Below are 17,565 nucleotides of genomic sequence, written 5' to 3'. Positions count from 1 at the left end.
AGGAAAAATCCTTATACCCAGAAGAAGAGTAAACAATGGGAAAGCCATCAAGAGTCATCAAACCCGATAGTCCTCCATACAGATGGGTCCACCCTAAAACAGCAGGCCGGATGCAGTTCCAGGAATTCCCTTTTCAAAGTTTAGATTGGGGTATGAGTGTGGAGTTAACCAATCAGTTGACAGGGGTTTTTAATCTTCCCAGGGGGTGTCAACTCACAGAAGAGGGTAAGATGATGCTATTTAAATGCAGATCTTCTTGAGCAGAAGGGCTCTCTCATTGGCCATCAACTGGAAGACTGAGGAGGAGGGGGATGCAGGAAGGTCCTGAGACCTTAAAAGGACATTCAAAAGGTATTCATAATGGTGAGGACACTGGAGGAGAAGGAGTATTGTTTGCAGATGCTTTGTTATTTTTGCCTCGATCGGTAAATCTTAGTGCTTTGTCTATAAGTATAGTGTGTCTGGTTTAAAAGATCATTTGCAAAGTGTGTGTGTTATTTGCTTTAACTGCTAGGAGTCTACTTAGGAGATGAGGTACTGCAAACTAGATTTCTGTGATGGGGTGTGGAAACCACACTGGGCAAGAAGGGTTTAATGAGAGCCTGTGGGTTCAGTCAGTCCTCCTATGATATACCTGCAGTAGTGTCAAGCATGGAGGGAGGAGCTAAAAAGTCTTGGCCTGGCTCAGTTGGGGGCTGGTTGGGAAGAAAGGCAGATCTCTGTCCCCCACTTGAAGAGAGAAGTCTGATTGGAGCCAGGAAGCAGAATTCGATGGATGGCAGACAGAGCCTCCCTGTTTGCAACCAGGAGTCCAAGGCAGTTGTGTACGAAAGCTGGAGGAAGTGAAGCTGCCAGGATTCTCTGTACTGATGGAGATGTCTGCGGGAGCAGGAAGCCTCCTGCTGAGCCAGGGACTGTCCTGCCAGGGGAGTAGAGAAAACTCTCCTGAAGCAGAACCACTGGGGTGACAGAAAGTGCTAAGAAGCTCTGCAGTGAGCCTGGGTGAGAGGCTGAGAGAGATGCCAATACACAGTGAGCCTGGGAAGAGCCTGTGGGCAGAGCCGTCCCTTAGGTACAGCGAATCAGGGTGACCACTCCAGGCCCTGTGCTTTAGGGGGTCCCGCGGGCTGGTGCGATTGGCTGGCACGGTTGGTCCCGAAAGTGATGGGTTGGACCCAGAAGTGATGGATTTGCCAGTTTCACACAGGGCCCTGCACCTTCCTAGGGATGGCCCTGCCTGTGGGAAAGGCCTAAGACAGCCGAAAGTAGGAATAGGTCCCGGGAAGGGTTCTGCAAGGGTTCTGCATTGACAGGTCTTGGCTGCTTATTAAATGATCCCTGGAGAAGAAACCAGAGTAGAAGGAGGGCCTGAGTTCCCCTACTGGACCACCCAGGAAGGTGATATGGAAATACCCCTGACACAATGGGGGGAGTCCTGTGTTGGGCCGAAGACGCACCGTGGCATTGGCAGACTATTGCTTATTGGACTCTTATTTTAACCCCAAAAGAGATGGGGCTATATTTAACCTGGTTGTAAGACCAAGATGCAAGAAGCAGACAACTGCAGGGCCAGAGTAGCTGGCAGCAGGGGTGCCACAGGAAGAGATCATGCTAACCCACAGCCAGCCACCAGGAAGTGCACTGAACAATGAGTCACTCTTATAACTGCCCATTAAGGTGGAGATCTACGGAGGGTGTGCTTAGTCTATTGGGAAAACTTTTGGAGGGAGAGGGTCAGTATTGATCAGCTGGCACAGGGCAGCTGAACGACAGGGTCCTGCCTCCTGAGAAGGGAGAACTAGATGGTGGGCATGGCAGAGGTCTGTATCCCAGGAGCATGTCAGAAAGGTCAGATTTAAAGACAGGGTCTGGACATTGCTCAGACCCAGCAGGTTTATAAGCAAGTGGGATGGAAAGGTTGGATCCTGTACAATAGCCTGTTGCCCAGCAATAAGCAGGAGCTGAGCCAGGGCTGAAACAGAGTATTGATGTGGTAAGTCATATTTGAGTTCTGGAAGGACAACTGTGTCTCTGTCACTGACGTCCTGTATATTAGAGCAGGGTGAAATATTGTATTAATTAGAAACAATTTAATTTTCAGATTTGGTACACTTTTGTGTTTATGAATTGTCCATAAACTAAACATGATTTTTTATCAGATCACAACCACTCCTGCCTCTTTCCTGACTATTTGGATGCATTATGCACATCCAACAAGGAAACTAGTACTATTACTGTCACCAAGCACAATGAGACAACCTGAATTTCTAACAGAGTGTCATAGAGTAAGTGACAAGAAAAAAATCGCATTAAATAATGACTATAGTAAAGAAATTGTGATGTAGATTAAGCTAATTTAGTATAAGGCCCTGTAGTATTAGTGTAGATGATATACATGGGCCAAAGGTGTTAACATACCTCAGTCGCTGTCCAACATTAAAAAGTGTTGAACAAAATTCGGGGTTTGGTACACAGAGACCTCAGCCTGCTTAGTACCATGGCAAACACATCATTAAAAAGTCTTTTAACCTTTTATTAAAGATACCAAAAAGAAGGAAACAAAGTTAAAACATTTTAAATGTATAGTGTTAAGTACGGCTTTCATTTTAACAACATTGTTTTTTCCTTTCCCTTTAGCTGAAGAGAGTTTTTGAAGAATCCGCTGCCCCCTTGGCTGACAGCCTCTTAGATGGTAATAACTGTCCTTTTGGGGAAAAAAGAAATTAGTTGAACTTGGTTGGAGCCCGCACTGTTGTTGTTATAGTCTGATCCCATTTCTTAGAAGGGAAAACAAGACAGGCACGCAAAAGGGGAGAGAAAAGAACTGCAAAGATAGAAAATGCAGCATCTGTCTCTGGTATTGACTCTCACTTGCAACCCTCACTGCTGGAAAAACATAGGCACAGCACCCTGTCTTATTAGCCACTCTGAGACCTGGCAAACTTGTATTAGCATCAGGCTGTTTGGGGCATTGCTTTTAGTTGATTCTTTCTTGTCATAGGCTTCCAGCAGTGTTGCAAAATATCTAGTCTTGGCCAGCTAAGCCAGAATCTTATTAGATGTAAGGAAAAAGGAATGGGATAGAAAAGAGAAGGTATAAGATGGGAAAAGAAAAGGGCACATCATGGGTGGGTCAGGGTCTCAGAAGACAGTGAGAATAGTGGAGTTTGCTGCAGTAGCCAATTTTTTCTCTCACAGTCTCTTTCTTTGAGGACCCAGAGAGGGATTGGTGGATGGAATAGCTCATCCCTCATTATTTTGTCCACCAGTTGGGCCCAGTTTCAGACACACCAATTTTGGTTCACTTATTTCTGGTTCCATTCTTTTCTTGCCTACCAAGCATGATCTGAACCTAGCCCTTGAGTTATATCACTAGGCCTTTTTGGTTGGCCCAATTCACTCTGTCTCCCTTTTGTGCCTTTTCCCATCAACATTTGTTATTGTAGGTAATTGTGACATCTTACAAACTTTTACACTTTTTACAGTTGATAACATCATTAGGGTAAATTTGTAGGTTCAATTATCAGAAGGTGTCTTCTTCTGAACTAAAAGTATCCACTCATGGAGTTAATCAGGAATAATAAAGTAGGCATAGCTATTCTGGAATAGCTCCTCCTGGAGACAAGCACTTAGTGGGCATTTCACAAATGTACAATTCATATAATTTTTAAAATAAAGTATTCCTTCAGATTCCAAGAACAGAGAGCAGTGGAAGGAGCTCTGCTTGGAGAATAGGAGTACTGACCTGTTTGTGGAGTTCTGAATGTGGCATTACAGTATCTCTATTTTAGCTTTGCTGATTTTTCCCTGAACACCTGCTCCCCCATCCTTGTAAGCCATTATATTCAAATTTTGGTACCCTAAGTTAGGCAGAGAGGGTATGTCTACACTACAATAAAATACTCATGGTTGACTTGAGCTAACAGGGCTTGGGCTGCAGGGCTATGAAATTGCAGTGTACATCTTTGGGCTCAGGTGGAGCCTGAGCTCTTTGATCCCATAAGAGGGAGGGTCCAGGAGCCCGGGGGGAGGGATCCAGAGCTTTGGCACAAGTATTTTACTATTCAACTCCCATTGAAAATCTAAGGGACTTGGGTGCCTAACTGCCATATGTGCCTTTGAACATTCCCTTTGCTTTTATGACTTTTCTCAGTTTAGCTCACCATACCAAGCTGCATTATTAGCTCATTGTGATTTTGACCTCTGTCTTCACTGCAATAATGCTTCCAGTTGTTACTGTTCATTATAGCAGTGCAGGAAATGGAATTTCCATTTCCTGGGAAATTCTTTGATTTTGAAACTAAAGAACAAAAATAAAAGAATTTCAGAATTTCCTGGAAAAGAATAATTAAGGTGAAAAACATTTAGGTTGAAGCAAAACATTTTGTTTCACGAAAATATAAATATCTCATTTTGATTTTGACTATTTAAATTTTATTATATTCTTTAATATAAAATTAAAAAATGAAAGTTGTATGGAAATGAAAAATTGAAACATTCTGCTTTTTTATTCAAATTAATCTTTGTCAACATTTACGTATTCCCACAAAGTTTTGATTTAGATGCAGTGGTATTTTCTGATAGAGAGATATTCTGTGAGAATGTTTTTGATCTTTATTTTTATTATTACTATTATTTATTTCTATTACCATCGTGCCTGGGAGCCTCTAGCCAAAGAGCAGGATACCATTGTGCATCTAAGAACTTTAAATAAGGAATCTGGGGGAGACGGGAGCTGCTCATGTAATCTCCATGCCTGATTTTAAAGTTCAGGGGAGGAAAATCAAGTAAGAAAGGATACAGCAATGGAGAAAGGAACAACAGAGGGCAGGAGACTGAACATCACGAGGAAAGACAGTAAAATTCGGGTAGGTGATACTGACACTAGGAATCTGGGCGACGAGGAGCAGAAACAACTGAGATGTCTGTACACCAATGCAAGGAGCCTGGGTAACAAAATGGAGGACCTAGAACTACTGGAACTAGACCTAATTAAAATAGTCATTTAGGCTGATTTTTTGCATGATGTGATTTTCTCTTTCACAAATGTGTTTTTTAAAAGTCAGTTTGGATAGTGTTATGTAAGCATTTGAAATGCTTAAATCATCTGTAACTGTAAATAAATGACGAGACATCTGTACTACTGAGAATGTTACTTTGTTTTACTCATGAAATTTTCTTTCTATGGGCCAATTACTTATTAAATGTATGTAAACAAATTAATAGAATAAAAAACTTGTGTCTCCATATTTAGAGGTGCCCTCTCTGGTGATCAGTTCACTTAAGTCTGTCTTGGGGTGTCATTTTCCCAGGTGCAGAGGGACCAAGCAAGAGCTTCTGCAGCACCTAAGTGCTGGAGGGGAGTTGCACAGGGAAGAGGCAGGAAAAGCAATGTGGCTGCAGAGGCTGCTAACTTTCAATTAGCTGACTTGGAAGGCTCCACCAGGAGTGGAACAAATGCAAGTTGGATGAGGAGGTCTGTAATGGGGTTCACTTAGCTCAAGAGCATTTCCTCCTGGCCAGGAATGGCATAGCAGCTCTCTTCCCATATGACACCCTTGGCTGATGGTCACTCCATTGCTTTGGTGTTCTATCTTCCTGTAATTCACAGTGTTCCCTCTTGGCAACTTAGCCTTCTAGTCAGGTCACTATATGGTCTCCCCTTCATCAAAGTCTCACCAGATCAGCTGTCCAGATGACACCTTCAACCGACCTGTGCCATGTCCCGGTGGCTGGTAGGGGAACCCAGGCCATCCCTCTATAATGGGTTTTAAGCCAGAGATCCTGTGACCAGATATCTCCCTCTTTGCTCCCTTCCTGGGATTCTTTCTTCCTTGCCTTCTCAGGCTTCCTTTCTTCACAATACCTCTGGGGTTGACCTTTCTTCTAGGTCTAGGATTCCAGAGCTCATTCTGCCTCCTGGGTTTCCTCCTTCCACTTCTCTGCTCTCAGAAAGTTACTACACACTCTCTCCCCTTGCAATCTTCTGCTACTAACAACTTCCTCCCTTTATATTCCTTACATGGCTTGTCCTCCAGCTGGGCTTTATCAGCAATTAGTGTTTATAAATTCCTGTCCCTCCCTTCAGATGCAAGGGTGAAGCTTAGTTGGCATCTTCTTGATCACTTTCACCCCTATTGGGTTGGTGTGAGGTGGACACCTCGTAACAGGGCCATTGAAATCTGGATCAAGTGGCACAAAGGTCCACATATGTGTTGTTGAAGGACAATGACTGCTCTTGCAGCCACTGCTTAGTTCCTGTGCAAAGACCATTGATTTGGTCAGTCTGCAAGGAGATGCAAATCTCACCTTTACTGAGGATCATAGTATTGCCTGTTGTTGAAGGGATTTGTCTTTTGACAGTGGACCACAAGAACACAGAACAACATTATCTTGAAGATTCATGTTCACACGTGGTCCCAGAGGGCAACTGTTTCTGGGTAGTCAGAATTTCAACTTTACTTTCTATGATAATTTGCAACAGAAATGTTATTATAAGAATTACTCTCATCCATTCAAAGAACAGAAACAATACCACTTCTCTGACCCATCATAATGAAGCAATGCATTCCAAACTTTGAATAGAAGGTCATAAAGTGAGTGCAGCATAAACAAAGTCATTAATTAAGTAATTCTATTAAATAATAAGAAGGGCTGTCAATTAATCACAGTTAACTCATGCAATTATCTGAAACAAATTAATTGTGATTAGTCGCAGTTTTAATTACACTGTTAAACAATAGAAGTCCAATTGAAATTTATTAAATATTTTGGATGTTCTTCTACATTTTCATATATATTGTATTCTGTATTGTAATTGAAATCAAAGTGTATATTATTTTTATTACAAATATTTGCACTGTAAAAATGATAAACAAAATAAATGTTATTTTTCAGTTCACCTCATACAAGTACTGAAGTGCAATCTCTTTATCATGAAAGTGCAACTTACAAATGTAGATTTTTTTGGTTACATAACTGCACTCCAAAACAATGTAAAGCTTCAGAGCCTACAAGTCCACTCAGTCCTACTTTTGTTCAGCCAGTTGCTAAGACAAACAAGTTGGTTTACATTTACAGGAGATAATGCTGCCCTCTTCTTATTTATAATGTCACCAGAAAGTGAGAAGAAGCATTTGCATGGCACTTTTGTGGCCAGCATTGCAATGTATTTATGTGCGAGATATGCTAAACATTCATATGCCCCTTCATGCTTTGGCCACCATGCCAGAGGACATGCCTCCATGCTGATGATGCTCATTAAGAAAATAACGTGTTAATTAAATTTGTGACTGAACTCCTTGGGGGAGAATTGTATGTCCCCTACTCTGTTTTACCCACTTTCTGCCATATATTTCATGATATAGCAGTTTTGGATGATGACATGTTGTGCATTTTAAGAACACTTTCACTGCAGATTTGACAAAATGCAAAGAAGGTACCAATGTGAGATTTCTGTAGATAGCTATAGCACTTGATCTGAGGTTTAAGAATCTGAAGTGCCACCCAAAATCTGAGATGGACAAGATGTGGAGCATGCTTTCAGAAGTCTTAAAAGAGCAACACTCTGATGCGGAAACTATGGAACCCGAACCACCAAAAAAAGAAAACCAACTTTCTGCTGGTGGCATCTGACTCAGATGATGAAAATGAACATGCCTCGGTCAGCACTGCTTCGGATTGTTATCACGCAGAACCTGTCTTCAGCATGGACTCATGTCTCCTGGAATGGCGGTTGAAGCATGAAGGTTGAAGCATATGAACTTTAGCCTGTTCTCACTTTAAGTTGATATTGTAAACAAGAAGTGGGTAGCATTATCTCCTGCAAATATAAACAAACTTGTTTGTCTGAGCAATTGGCTGAACAAGAAATAGGACTGAGTGGACTTGCAAGCTCTAAAATTTTACATTGTTTTATTTTTGAATGCAGGGTTTTTTACATAATTCTAAATTTGTAAGTTCAACTTTCATGATAAAGAGAAATTTACTACAGTACTTGTATTAAGTGAATTGAAAAATACTATTTCTTTTGTTTTTTTACAGTACAAATACTTGTCATCAAAAGTAAATATAAAATGAGCACTGTACGCTTTGTATTCTGTGTTGAAATTGAAATCAGTATATATGAAAATTTGGAAAACATCCAAAAATATTTAAATAAATGGTATTCTATTATTGTTTAACAGTGTGATTGTGATTAATTTTTTTTAAATTGCGTGATTAATTGCGATTAATTTAATTAATTTGTTTGACAGCCCTAATAATAAGTAAATACTTAAAAAATCAAAATCAGTTCATGGGCATTCCCAAAAGGAAAAAAAATGTGCAGATTGTATAATTAATATGAACTTTCTCCAATCATCCAGTCACACTTCTTGGCCTATCTCTCAGACATCTGGATGTCTCACAGTAGTTAAGACTTAATATAGCCGAAACTGAACGTAAAAACCTCTTACCCAAACCTTCAATGCTACTCCCTTTTTCTTTCCATGAAGGCAACACCACTATTTTCCATGTCACTCAACCCTACAATCTGAGTGCCATCTTTCACTTCTTTTTCTTCTTAGCTCACACATCCTAGCCATATCCAAGTCTTGTTGTTTCCTACATGGCAACTTACATGCAAAAGGATTTCCTTTTGTAGCTATCTTGATTCTCCTAGGGTAATGTAAGATATTTGGGTCTTATTTTGTGGTTTCCTGTCATTCAGGAAATAGACTTTATTGCAACATTACTGGGTTAACAAATAAATGATTACACTATTTGTAATTAGGGTGGGTTTTTTGGCTTAAATAAAAGGGTACACAGAAGGAAAAACCCCAGAGATACTGTGCTCACAGGGCAAAAATTGTTTCTTTAGGACAGATGCAAATTTCACATGGATTCTGTTACAACAAGTAACAAGAGCTGCGCCTGGATGAAAGACATGAGAAATGGATACAAGAGAAAAGATATTCAGTAGGATTCTGCTGTGTTCTGTGGGTAAAGTTGCTACAAGACACACTTATCTCAGCCAACCATTTATTATTTTATACAACAGAAACACAAAACTTGGTGCTGTTTTTTGACATCTTGTTTAGTTCTCTTTGATTATCTATTTAATATTTGTCAGATTTGCAGAACTCATGACAGGAGCCTAAAATCAGTCTTGTAAACTTAAAACAGAGAAATGAGAGGATTGCACTTGGGCTGGCTGTGACACTTGGATGAGGGATCAGTTAGTTTGAGGAACTTGTGACTAACAAGTTCTATACCTTTGACATGTACAGAATAATGAAAATATAGGGCTGGAAGGGACGCATCATGCTTTACTGAGACACAATTAAGAATTACTTTTTGTCCATCTCTTTCTCTGCCTTTCCTATTATATTACTGTAAGCACTTAAGACAAAGAAATTCTCTTACTTTGTGTCTACATCACCAAACACTGTGCAACACTGATCCTGACTAGGGCACTCTGTGATATAACTATTGATCAGCAAGCAGAGTACAGCTGCAACAGGATCTGGCATGGGTCTGTCACAAGTTTTCTTTCTATGGATAGATGCAAATCACAAAAAGAGTTTTATTAACAAGATTGAAATCTGAATGCACCTGGATTGATGACAAGGACGCTGAATGCAGGAGAGGATGGATTTGTCAAACATATTCTTCTTCTTCATGAAATTGTCCTTTTGGGTGCTCTATTCTTTTAATTTCTTTTAATAGTTTGGGGAAACTTGCACACCGTTATTTTTGGGGGGGAGGGGCTAGGAGAGGCATAGATTCCTCACCCACTCACTTCCTGCCCTCCCTTAAGCAGGGGTTTCCTCTTGAGAAGAATTGTATTTTTGTTGTTTTTGCCTACAGGGATACCTAGTTCACTTGGTTTCAAAACCTTTTTTTACTTTAAGAGGGTATATTCCTATCAGTGAGCCATTGTAACTGTCTTTATTTTCTAGGAGAGGCTCACGTCCCTTCCAGGTGTAAACTCTGTGGAGTTTGGGAGTAGGTTGAGGAAGATTTGCAAAACCACTCCACCAGAGGACACTTCCCTTCATCTCCTCATTATGAGGAGTCGTTTGAGAAAGGAGAGTAGATGAGGAAGCAATACCAATTAATATATCTTCCTTCTTGCCTGATAAGGTGATAATACTTCCTCCTTCTTCCTAGGCAAATGACTTCAGGCAGTTTCAAAACCTAATAAAATCAGTGGTGGACACTTCCATTAGAGGAAATACAGGCAGCACAGTATGGGGAGGACGTGATCAGGCCTCAGTGGTGAAAGAACAGATTAAGGACTATTTTGAAAAATTGGACAGGCACAAGTCCATAAGTCTGGATCTAATGCATCTGAGGGTGCTGAGGGAGTTGGCCAGTGGCTATTATCTTTGAAAACTTATGGTGATAGGGGGAGGTCCTGGACAATTGGAAAAACACAAATATAGTGCCCATCTTTAAAAAAGTGCCCCTATTTAAAAAAGGAAAGAAGGAGAATCTGGGGAACTACAGACTGGTCAGCCTCACCTCAATCCCTGGAAAAATCATGGAGAAGGTCCTCAAGGAATCCATTTTGAAGCACTTGAAGAAGAGGAAGGTGATCAGGAATAGTCAACGTGGTTTCACCAAGGGCAAGTCATGCCTGACCAACCTGATTGCCTTCTATGATGAGATGACTGGCTCTGTGGATATGGGGAAAGTGGTAGACCTGATATACCTTGATTTTAGGAAAGCTTTTGATACGGTCTCCCACAGTATTTTGGCCAGCAAGTTAAAAAAGTATGGCTTGGGTGAACGGACTATAAGGTGGATACAAATCTGGCTAGATCATCGAGCTCAACGGGTGGTGATCAATGGCTCGATGTCTAGTTGGCAGCCGGTATCAATCAGAGAGCCGCAGGGGTCAGTCCTGGGGCCGGTTTTGTTCAACATCATCATTAATGATCTGGATGATGGGATGGATTGCACCCTCAGTACGTTCACGGGTGACACTAAGCTGGGGGGAGAGGTAGATATGCATGAGAGTAGTCATGGGGTCTAGAGTGACCTAGGGAGACTGGAGGAGTGGGCCAAAAGAAATCTGATGAGGTTCAACAAGGACAAGTGCAGAGTCCTGCATTTAGGATGGAAGAATCCCATGCACTGGTACAGGCTGGGAACCGACTGGCTAAGCGGCAGTTCTACAGAAAAGGACCTAGGGATAACAGTGTATGAGAAGCTGGATATGAGTCAACAGTATGCCCTTGTTGCCAAAAAGGCTAACAGCATATTGTGCTGCATTAGTAGGAGCTTTACCAGAAGATCGAGGGAAGTGATTATTCCCCTCTATTTGGCACTGGTGAGGCCACATCTGGAGTATTGCATCCAGTTTTGGGCCCCTCACTACAGAAAGAATGTGGAAAAATTGGAGAGAGTCCAGTGTAGGGAAATGAAAATGATTAGGGGGCTGGGGAACATGATTTATGAAGAGAGACTGAGGGAACTGGGCTTATTTAATCTGCAGAAAAAGAAGAGTGAGGGGGGATTTGATAGCAGCCTTCAGCTACCTGAAGGGGGATTCCAAAGAGGATGGAAGCTAGGCTGTTCTCAGTGGTGGCAGATGACAGAACAAGGAGCAAAGATCTCAAGTTGCAGTGAAGGAGGTCTAGGTTAGATATTAGGAAAAACTGTTTCACTAGGATTGTGGTTAAGCACTAGAATGGTTACCTAGGGAGGTGATGGACTCTCCATCCTAAGAGGCTTCTAAGGCCCGGCTTGACAAAGCCCTGGCTGGGATGATTTAGTTGGGGTTGGTCCTGCTTTGAGCGGGGTGTTGGACTAGATGAGCTCCTGAGGTCTCTTCCAATCCTAATCTTCTATGATTCTTTCAAAGGAACTTGCACATGAAATTGCAAGGCCAATAGCAAAAATTATTAATGAATCTGTAAACTTAGAGATCATATCCTAAGACTGGAGAATTGCAAATATAGTACCTCTATTTCAGAAAAAGGGGGAAAAAGTACTCCAGGAAACTACAGGCCTGTTGGAACAAATTTTGGAAGAGAGCTTAATTAAATACATAGAGGTTAAAGGTAATTGGGATAAAATAAAACATGGTTTTACAAAAGATAATTCATGCCAGATCAACCTGATCTCTTTCTTTGAGAAGGTAACTGGTTTTGAGAAGGTAACTAGACAAAGGAAATGCCGTAGATCGAATCTACTTGTTTTTCAGTAAAGCATTTGATACAGTTCCATAAGGGAAATTGTAAGTTGATTTGGAGAAGATGGGGATTGATACAAGAACTCAAAGGTGAGTAAGGGACTGGTTAAATGGGAAACTATAATGGGTCATGCTGAAAGGTGATCTATCAGTCTGGAGGGAGGTTATTAAGATAATTCCTCAAAAATCAGTCTTGGGACCAATTTTATTTAACATTTTCATTAATGACTTTGGCACAAAAAGTAGGAATGTGCTAATAAAATTTGAAGATGACAGAAAGTTGGGAGCTATTGCCAATATGGACGAGTACTGGAAAATAATACAAGAAGATTTGGACGATCTTGAAAATTGGAGTAATAGAAATGGAATGAAATTTAATAGTGAAATTGCAAGGTTATGAATTTAGGGACTAATAACTGGATTTTTTTCCAGTAATCTGGGGATTTACCAGTTGGAAGTGACTGAGGAGGAGAATGATCTGGGTTTATTGGTGAATTATAGGATGACTATGAGTGGCCAACGTGATGTGACCATGAAAAAGGCTAATGCAATCCTAGGATGCATTAGGTGAGGTATTTCCAATTGAAATCAGCAAGTTCTGTAACGATTTTAAAAGGCACTGGTGAGATCTTGTCACTGGAATACTGTGTGAAGTTCTGGTGTCCCATATTTAAGAAAGATGAATTCAAACTGGAACAACTGCAGAGAAGGGTTACTAGGATAAGAGGAATGGAGGACCTACCTTATGAGAGGGGACTTAAGGATCTTGGCTTTTTTAACTTAACCAAATGAAGGCTGAGGGGAGATATGATTGCTTTTTAGAAGTACATCAGAGAGAGGGAAAGGAGTTATTTTAATTAAGGGCCCATGGTGATATAAGAACAAAGGGTTATAAAGGTTTCTAACTATCAAAGGAGTGAAGTTCTAGAACAACCTTCCTAGGGGAGCAGTGGGTGCAAAAAACCTAACTCATTTCACGACTGAGTTTGATAAGTTTATGGAGAAGCTGGTATGATGAGGTTTCCTAGAATGACATATGGCTCATCTGCAACTGCAGTTAGCTGATATCTCCAATAGCTGGTGCTAGGCACTAGATGTAGGGGGCTCTGATTTACTACTGAGAATTCTTTCTCATCCACATATTCAGGGTCTAACTGATCGCTATGTTTGGGTTTGGGAAGGGATATTCTCCAATCAGATTAGCAGAGATCCTGTTTGTTTGTTTGTTTGTTTGTTTTGACTTTCTCTGGGCACAGTTCACATGCTGGTTTGAACTAGAATGAATGGTGGATTCTCTGTAACTTGAAGTATTTAAAACAAGATTTGAGGATGTCAGTAACTCAGCCAGCAGGTTATAGGCCTTTTTCAGAAGTATGTGGTTGAGGTTTTGTGGACGGCAAAGTGCAAGATATCAAACGAGATGATCACGATGGTCTCTTCGGGCCTTAAAATCTTTGAGTCTATGAAGTTTCCCTACCAGATCTGTTCAATAAGTCTACAAATAAATCCCAAAAGATGTTAAGTACCTGCAACTGTAGAATGTCTCCTCAGCAACACAAACTGCTGGGAGCATATCAGATCTGTTGTCTGTTCTCTATGATGGTTTCCCATGGAATCTGAATTCACAGTCCTTGCCATCCCCATGACAACTGACATCCTTGTCAAATTTCAAGTCCCTGCTTCAAGTCAAGGTGGCACTAATGTTTTCAAAGAAAAGGTTGTCAGAAGCTATGTTTGTTTTTTCAGGCTGTCTGAGTGTTCTTAATTTCCTTTTAAAGTAGAGGATCATAGAATCATAGAAGATTAGGATTGGAAGAGCCCTCAGGAGGACATCGACTCCAAACCCTTGCTCAAAGCAGGAACAACCCCAACTAAATTATCCCAGCCAGGGCTTTGTCAAGCTGGGCCTTAAAAATCTCTAAGGATGGAGATTCCAGGCCTTTTCCTTCAACAGGGAGGATGGATGAGAACACAACTTATGCCCCAAACTCCTTTATCCTTCTTCCCAGAGCCACATAGTCTGCAGTGACTCACTCAAGGTCATTTTTGACAGTATCATTGGTGCCCACGTGGAGAAGTAGGAAGGGGTAGCGGTCCAAAGGCTTCATCAGGCTCACCAGAAACTCCATCACATCCTGAATTCTAGCTCCAGGCAAGCAGCACACATCTCAAGTTTCCCAGTCTGGAGGGCAGATTGATGACTCTGTCCCCCTTAGGAGGAAGTCCCCGACCACCACCACCTGCCTTCTCCTCTTGGGAGTGGTGGTAGTGGAACCCCATCCCTAGGACAATGCATCCCATTCCTTCCGGTCAATGGAGTCTCCTTCTGATCCCTTCCCTCAGATGACTCGTCCAAACCATTTTCTACCGTAGTATCTGTGCAGAGAGCCTGAAAATGATTTCTTACCGCTATCTCCATTGGGGATACATGTTTTCTCCTCTTTCTTCTTCTGAAGGTCACATGCTGCCAATTTTCTTCCCCATTCTGCACTGCCCTCTCTGATTCTGCAGCATGCTGTGCCTGCAGTACCAAACGCTGACTTCTATCCAGAAAATCTTCATTTTCTCTGATGCAATGCAGGGTTGATAAGTGGGTCTCTAGTCCTTTAACCTTCTCTTCCATTATGGAGACAGCTTGCACTTTGTACAGACAAAGTCACTTCTATCCTCTGGGACAAAGACAAACATGGCACATCCTGTGCAGGTCACAATAGCTGATCGCTCACTATCCATATTGTATTCCTTCTAAGAGCTTCTTCAGATGTTGTATCTACTGCTCACAGAAGCCTGAAGGCAAAACCACTGTGGGAATACCCCCAGGTGAACTCCCAAGGAAACTCCCTCTGTTTGCTTCTCCTCTGTTCACAGCTCACTTGGTTCAAAAGTTGCTGCTTCTTTATAAGACTGCTGGCTCGAAGTAGTTGCCCCAGCTCAAAGCCTTCCCTCCAATCAACCATGCAAGCTTCACCTGGAACAAAGCACTCCCAATTCATATTTTTCAAACAAACAACCACACAAACACACAATCAAACAATCCCTGCAACTAGCAGCAGTCAAAGAAATGGTCACAGCAGACAGACACTCGGATATTCACTCCACCAGCTCACAACACGGCCCCCCTAATGCAGCACTCACCGTAGCTCCTCTCAGACGGTTCCCAGGCAAACTCCCTCTTTTGGCTTCTCCTCTGTCCACCTAATCTATTTTTCTGCCTGCAAAGGCTTAAGACTTTCTCTTAAAAAGAACAGGTCAGAAATTGTGGCTGTCTGGGATTTTCCCTCAAGAGCAAGGAATGTACTAGATGTTGGGAAAAGGAAACTATGTCAAGACAGAAGGAGTGTTTGGGAGACCAAGCCATACTGCTGCTTCAGCATATGGGCAGAGATTAGAACTCCAAGGCTCAAGGCAGGTTGCATTCTTCCTCTTAGCATTTGCGCTTTACATCCTCTTTATTATATTGATCTCCATTTTACAATAAGGTGTCTAAACCTGCACACAGCAAACACACCAACTGCAATGTCATCATTGCTGCTGGAGATTATTTTGAGGGATCTGTCATCATTTTATTACTAGAATGGTAACAAGTGAGTTTGAATGAAAAAGAAAATCAGGGTAGGAATTCTGCACATTTGTCTGAATATCTTGTCACAGTTATCAGAATGTATCTCGCAGTGTCCATTGACCATTGCCATATGTATATAATATTATTTCTTGTGATGAGGGCTAACTAAGGTCAATGTACCACTCAAGTTCTACCTCATACTTATTTTAGAAAGCACCTACTATATTCAAATAAATGGTTAGGTTTTCAGTTTATTAAAATAATAATTTGATTAGTCACTAACAGGGCATTTTGGGAAGGGACATGCAAATATCTTTGTCCATGAACTAGATATTTAGTAACAGGATAGATCCCAGATTTGAATCTTCAAGATATGACTTAGCTACATATGAACAACAAGAGAAACTTAATTTTCATGCTGCTTTTGAACCTATACGAAAAGAACTAAGCTTTGTATATCCGCAAGTCAGACATGGACAGTCTTCTAAACCAAGCCTTCTGATCCGATGTCTTCTAAACCAAGTCTTCTGGAAAGTCTTGAGAAGTGAGCTACAAACTAAGAATTAAGGATGAAAAAGCCTTTAGTGCCTACTGTTATTTTTTATCTGATCATCTCAGCAATAGAAATATCAGTGGGAGTTGTTGCAAATGGATATATTGTTGCCTTAAATTATATTGACTGGGCCAAAAGCAGAACACTGACTTCCTATGATAAGATCATAACCAGTCTGGCCTTCTCCAGATTTTGCCTACAATTCTTGGTGACATTAGACTATTTCTTATTTAAGATATATCCAAATCTCTTTTCTAGATTTCAAACATATCAACTTTATCTAGTTATCTGGATGTTCATAAACCAAGTGAATCTCTGTTTTGCAAGCTGCCTTTCTGTGTTCCACTGTGTTAAGATTGCCATTTTCAACCAATCCCTCTTCAGCTGGTTAAAACTGAATATCTCCAAACTGGTGCCATTGCTGCTTTTGGGCTCTGTGCTGTATTCCTTGGTTACCACAGTTAATTTTATATTGTTCAGCTATTCCTATTGTGTATCCTCTCACAACTCCACAGATCGTCTATCAACAAATGGCACGATGTCAGACAATGAAATGAAGCTGATGAAGTTCACTTTTCTGATACACAGCGTAGGATCTATTTTCCCCCTTATTGTATTTATTGCTTCATCTGTTCTGTTAATCATATCCCTTTGGAGACACATCAGGAAAATGAACCTTAATTCAGACCTTAATCCAAATTTCAGAAACCCCGGCACGGATGCCCATGTGCATGCTCTTAAATCTGTGGTGTCCTTTTTCATCATCTACAATATTTATTATGTGGCTTCAACATTACTAATAAGAAACCCATCCTATTACAAAGATGAATGGAAATATATGGTGTGTATATTTGTAGCTGCTGCCTACCCTTCTTTACACTCCATTATCTTGATTCTGGGCAACCCCAAATTAAAACGGGCCACAGCAAAAATTCTGCATTCTGCCAATTCCTGTTTCAGAGAGGTTACTTCATAATATCTATTCCTGTCCTTCCGGATCAAGAATGTTCATTACCTTTGTAAAGCACAGTAGTGGAAAAATATTTTATTTTCCCCTTTGTTTTCATATTCTTCAGTCTATTATCCATTTGAAATCTTTCTTCTTGCTATAGTACACACAGCCACTGACACTTTCCAAGAAGATCATTTGCACATTTCCCACGAAATCCCATTCAAACTCTTCCAATGGTCATGAGTCCTTTCCTGCAGCAGAATTGCTATCTTTTTAAGAAGAGACTTCTCATTGGATGAGATCACCAAATTAATTTT

The 17,565-nt window shown here is 41.0% G+C and overlaps 1 protein-coding gene across 1 annotated transcript; it reads left to right on the top strand.

Moving 5' to 3' along the window:
- The first annotated feature begins 16,312 nt into the window (after positions 1–16,312).
- Positions 16,313–17,272, top strand: LOC141984296 (taste receptor type 2 member 40-like). The gene has a single exon (XM_074947230.1). The coding sequence runs from the start codon at positions 16,313–16,315 to the stop codon at positions 17,270–17,272; it is 960 nt and encodes a 319-aa protein (XP_074803331.1).
- The last annotated feature ends 293 nt before the right edge of the window (positions 17,273–17,565 follow it).

This window comes from Natator depressus, chromosome 3 (assembly GCF_965152275.1).
Source record: "Natator depressus isolate rNatDep1 chromosome 3, rNatDep2.hap1, whole genome shotgun sequence".
In the NCBI taxonomy this organism is placed as follows: domain Eukaryota; kingdom Metazoa; phylum Chordata; order Testudines; family Cheloniidae; genus Natator; species Natator depressus.
The sequence above is the reverse complement of the archived record's forward strand: the minus strand, read 5'-3'. Positions and strand labels throughout refer to the sequence as shown.

What these genes read in the sequence shown, in the direction of transcription:
- LOC141984296 (XM_074947230.1), top strand. Translation starts at nt 16,313, where the DNA reads ATGAAAAAGCCTTTAGTGCCTACTGTTATTTTTTATCTGATCATCTCA.